General features: G+C 52.5%; 1 protein-coding gene across 1 annotated transcript in view; it reads left to right on the forward strand.

Moving 5' to 3' along the window:
* arrdc1b (arrestin domain containing 1b) overlaps window positions 1-5,000 on the forward strand; it is a 16,091-nt gene that overhangs the window by 8,255 nt on the left and 2,836 nt on the right. Inside the window, exons 2-6 of the mRNA XM_076169501.1 lie at window positions 933-1,043; window positions 2,810-2,860; window positions 3,986-4,140; window positions 4,563-4,745; window positions 4,835-5,000. The exon at window positions 4,835-5,000 is cut by the window's right edge and continues 11 nt beyond it. Coding sequence (XP_076025616.1) covers window positions 933-1,043; window positions 2,810-2,860; window positions 3,986-4,140; window positions 4,563-4,745; window positions 4,835-5,000 — 666 coding nt within the window. The remainder of the gene's footprint in view (window positions 1-932; window positions 1,044-2,809; window positions 2,861-3,985; window positions 4,141-4,562; window positions 4,746-4,834) is intronic.

A 5,000-nucleotide genomic window follows, 5' to 3' on the forward strand; every position in this document is an offset into this window, starting at 1 on the left:
AAGGAGAGAGAGAGGGAGAGTGTGTGAGAGAGTGTGTGTAGATGACACCCCCCCCCCCCCCCCAGCTGATGTACAGTTGAAGCATTTTCATGAATCATCCTTCAAAGCAGAAACTAACCAACCATGAGTGAGCGATTCAGCTCACTGCTAATCCCACGTGGGTGAAAACGTTTGCATCGGCGCAGTGTGACCTCATTAGCAGCGCCCCCTGCTGTTCTAACATCTATTTACCCTGGCAGTGAAGACATGAACACACGAGTCAACACACAGGTCCAAACCGGTCCGACCTGCCTGCCTGCCGGAGCCTCATCTTTCCCCTCCGCTCTCCATCTCCGCCTCCACAGACAGACAGACAGACAGACAGACAGACAGACAGACAGAAGCTCCTCATGATTTATGAAGGCGGCGTCTTTGTCTGTCCGTCATGTTAGAGTGTGTGAGCCGGAGCACGAGACGCTGATGGAAGCTCATGTCTCACTGCAGGAGGACAGACAGGGTCTCAGACAGGGCCTCACTGCAGGAGGACAGACAGGGTCTCAGACAGGGCCTCACTGCAGGAAGACAGACAGGGTCTCACAGCAGGAGGACAGACAGGGTCTCAGACAGGGCCTCACTGCAGGAGGACAGACAGGGTCTCAGACAGGGCCTCACTGCAGGAGGACAGACAGGGTCTCACTGCAGGAGGACAGACAGGGTCTCATGGCTCAGGGACTCGTCACATGGAGTCCACATGAACCTTTGAGTCCAGAGGAGGAACAAAGAGCCACATGGTGTTTGTTGCCCTAAACATGATCACTCCTTTAAACAAGAGGCCAAGCTGAGCCTGAATGTGTTCCTGCTCTGGTTTCAGAACACAAATGGAGGATTTGTTAGGCTCAGTTCTTCATCTGGGCGAGTGTTTGGACTGAGGGTTTGTTCTCTTCTCTTCTCAGCCATCAAAGTCTTCTGTCAGGGCTCCTGTGGGATCTCCAACAAGGTCAACGACGCCTCCTGGGCCCTGGAGGAGCAGTACTTCAACAGCACGCTGTCTGTGGCCGACAAAGGTGAGGGACCGCACGCTCGCTCGCTCGCTCGGGGTTGTTGTGGGGAACTGTGTGTGTGTGTGTGTGTGTGTGTTACTGGAGGCCAGCAGGCTCGAGGTGCCGGGCATGCGTGGAATCTGATGAGGGCGTAAACAGCGGACGTGTTGGTTTACTGCCGTGGTTAATTTGCCACTAAGCTGCTCAATGTTTAACTCCGGGCCTCCTCCTTCTCCACCTCCTCCTCCGCCTCCTCCTCCTCCTCCTCCTCCTCCTCCTCTGGGCTCCATCGCTCCACACTTTGAACACGCAGGCCCGACCTCCTTATCTCCACATGTTTCACCACGTCTGGGCTGATTACAGGCCAGTCATGGACGAACAGGGGTCACGGGTTCAAGGAGCAGTTGTGCTCTTTGTTAAGTAACAGTTTTCCCTATACGCACACACACACACACACACACACACACACACACACACACACACACACACACACACACACACACACACACACACACAGCAGGACCTCCTTCATCTTGAGCCTGATGGTGGCGCTGTAATGTTTAACAGCTTCTCATCCAGCTGAAACCAACAGGCGTCACACACACACAGACACAGACACACACACACTTGGAGCAGAGTGAACTGAATAATTCACGCCTCGCTCTCCGCTCCCCTTTATCTCCGTGTGTTTCTGTATCCTGCCCTCTTTCTAAAATGGGCCTCTGCTCACACACACACACACACACACACACACACACACACACACACACACACACACACACACACACGGCTGTGATAATGTGGAATGCCACACGCGTGACGGGTAAGAGGAAAGAAGGGGAGTGATGACAGCACCGCCCTGTCACTCACTGCTGTCTGAGCTCTAACGACCCAGAGAGAGAGAGAGAGAGAGAGAGAGAGAGAGAGAGAGAGAGAGAGAGAGAGAGAGAAGAGAGAGAGAGAGAGAGAGAGAAGAGAGAGAGAGAGAGAGAGAGAGAGAGAGAGAGGAGAGAGAGAGAGAGAGAGAGAGAGAGAGAGAGAGAGAGAGAGAGAGAGAGAGAGAGAGAGAGAGAGAGAGAGAGAGAGAGAGAGAGGTCCTGTAGGTGGACGCTGGTCTAATGTCTCCTCACAGCTCAGTGTGTTAGAGACGCCGCCATCCAACATAATGTAAACAAACACGCCCCTCCTTGCTGTGTGTGTGTGTGTGTGTGTGTGTTGTGTGTGTGTGTGTGGGCCTGGGGCTCCCTGCACTTTCTTCAGGTCGATCACTGCTTGTAAATCATTGATCGACTTTGCTGAGAAACGCTGCGACTTTGCCAGCTTTGCACACACACACACACTCACACACACACACACACACTCCTCTTGTGATCAGTTTCAGTTTTCACTCTCGTTTCTGCTGGGCGTCGTTCAAACAATGAAGCTTCCGAAACTCCATCCTGCTGGGAAAGTAGAGCAGGGGACTCCCACGGGAACGCTGGCTCATCAGTGTTCACACACACACACACACACACACACACACACACACACACACACACACACACACACACACACACACTGGTTGGGTGTTGTCCCTCTTGCCGAGTTCAATTTACATTCTTTCTTTTTTGAGCCTTTTCTTCCTGCCCTCATTTCATCTTCCTCTCTTGTCCCACGCAGAAACAAAAACAAACAAACAAACAAACAAACCAGACTTTGACTTCAGTGTGAGTTTGATGTCAGCTGTCACTCAGATTCTCTTAAACACACTGTGACTGCTGGATGTTCACCCTCTCCCTCCTCTTCCTCAGGAATCCTGGCGCCTGGTGAACACAGTTTCCCCTTCCAGTTTCTGATCCCAGGTGAGTTTGCGGTCGACCCGTTAGCCTTCATTCCTCCTCTTCATCGCCACGCCCAAATATGGTCTGATATCAGCTTCATCAGAGAACCCTGATGCCAAAGCAGACGGAGGTGCAGGTGTGGTGACCTGATAACACACACACACACACACACACACACACACACACACACACACACACACACACACACACACACACACACACACACACACACATACACACACACACACACAGGTATGTGAGGTGTGACGGCTTCATGTTAATGTTTAACTCTGAGTCCATTCTTCGTGACGTCGGCGGTATTTTTCCGTCCATTCCTGAAGGTGTTGTGTAGTTTGGTGCATTGATGAAGATGATGATGATGATGATCCTGACACAGTGACGGTAGAACAAGAGTATGAGTAACAGAGAAGGGAAAGCAAGCAGGGGGCCAGTCCATCACACACACACACACACACACACACACACACACACACACACACACACACACACACACTCATCATGGTCCTCTGTTTGCATCATGGTGGGTTGTGGGTTTGAGTCCAGATGAAGCAGAGCTCAGCAGACGTGAAGCTTCCTCCTGCCTCCTTCTGTCTCTGGTTTCATTTCTTCTTTTCCTTCTTCTTTTCTAAAACCACACGACCTCAGCTCAGCCCATAACACAGAGACGAGCTGTGTGTGTGTGTGCCTGTGTGTGTGTGTGTGTGTGTGTGGGCTCTGTTATTCTTAGCCCCCCCCCCCTGCTGTTCAGTCACTGTTTAATTGCTCTTCATGCCCCCTCCTCCTCCTCCTCCTCAGTGTGTTAACCATCACTGATAAGAGGCTGTAAGTGGACTGAAGCGCCTCCCAGCGCCCCCTTGTGGCTCAGCAGCCTCACTGTCTCTGTACCTCTGCCTCCTGCTGGACTCTCAAAGAATGAGAATGAGAGAAGAAAGATTCAAAGCTCCATCTGCTCCGGGGATCCCGTCAGGAACGCTTGTAGCTTTAAATACCTTTGATGTGAAGAAGTGAGATATGAGGCCTTCAGCTGGTCTTCATCAGTCAAACACCCCGATGATGTTGCTCACAGTGGCGTCGTGCGTTGTGTTTCCTCTCCTCTCCTCCCTCTCCTTCCTCTCCTCTCTCCAGCCGCTGCTCCCACCTCCTTTGAAGGGCCCTTTGGGAAGATCGTCCATCGAGTGAAGGCGGCCATCGACACGCCGCGCTTCTCCAAGGACTACAAGGCCCAGAGGCTCTTCTACCTGCTCAACCTGCTCAACCTCAACGAGGTGCCTCACATCGACGTAAGTACCTCGTCCGGTTCACAGCTGGATCCAGCTGCTGGACACGACCTTCAGAATAAAGGTCAGATCTTGACACCAAAGAGACGACCAAACATCTACACGCACATTTGTGTTGTGCTTCTTGAGGTTGAAGCTCTGAGGCCGGTGTGTGTGTGTGTGTGTGTGTGTGTGGTCTCAGTGTGAGTTTGAGCTCAGACGGTAAAAGCTCTCTGACTTTATTAGATCTCAGCCTCTTATTTGATTTCACAGCAGATCAAGTTGAGATTCATTCTGGGCTTCATCTCCCTGAACCCTCTTCCTGTCCTTTCAGAGCTTCCTGTGCTGGATATTAGTTACACATTATCACCGTGACATCAGCACACCAGGCTCCTGATCACTACCCACCTGCTCTTCCTCTTCCTCTTCCTCTCTTCTCTCTGCAGCTCCCCAGTTACGCCGTGACCACCAGGAAGTTCAGCTACCTCCTGGTGAAGACGGGGACGTTGATGCTGAAGTCCCGGAGCGACCTGAGGGGCTACGTCCCCGGCCAGGTCATCAAGTTAGCCACCGAGATCCACAACAAGTCAGGGAAGGACACGGGCTGCGTCCTGGCCAGCCTCATTCAGGTCCACACTCCATTTGACTGCACTCAGTTGAGGGCGGGGACACGTTTGACCGCAGGAAGTCACTTGTGAATTGTTGTTCTTTACACCAGAAAGTGACCTACAAGACCAAGCGACCCGTGTACGACCTGCGCACCATCGCAGAGGTGGAGGGAGCCGGGGTCAAGGCAGGCAAGCACGCAGAGTGGAGGGAGCAGATCATCGTCCCTCCTCTTCCTCAGTCAGGGCTGACCGGCTGCAGCCTCATAGAGGTCGATT

Source organism: Genypterus blacodes, unplaced genomic scaffold (assembly GCF_046128005.1).
Source record: "Genypterus blacodes isolate CSIRO-AG114 ecotype Tasmania unplaced genomic scaffold, CSIRO-AGI_Gbla_v1 ptg000205l_1, whole genome shotgun sequence".
Lineage (NCBI taxonomy): Eukaryota > Metazoa > Chordata > Actinopteri > Ophidiiformes > Ophidiidae > Genypterus > Genypterus blacodes.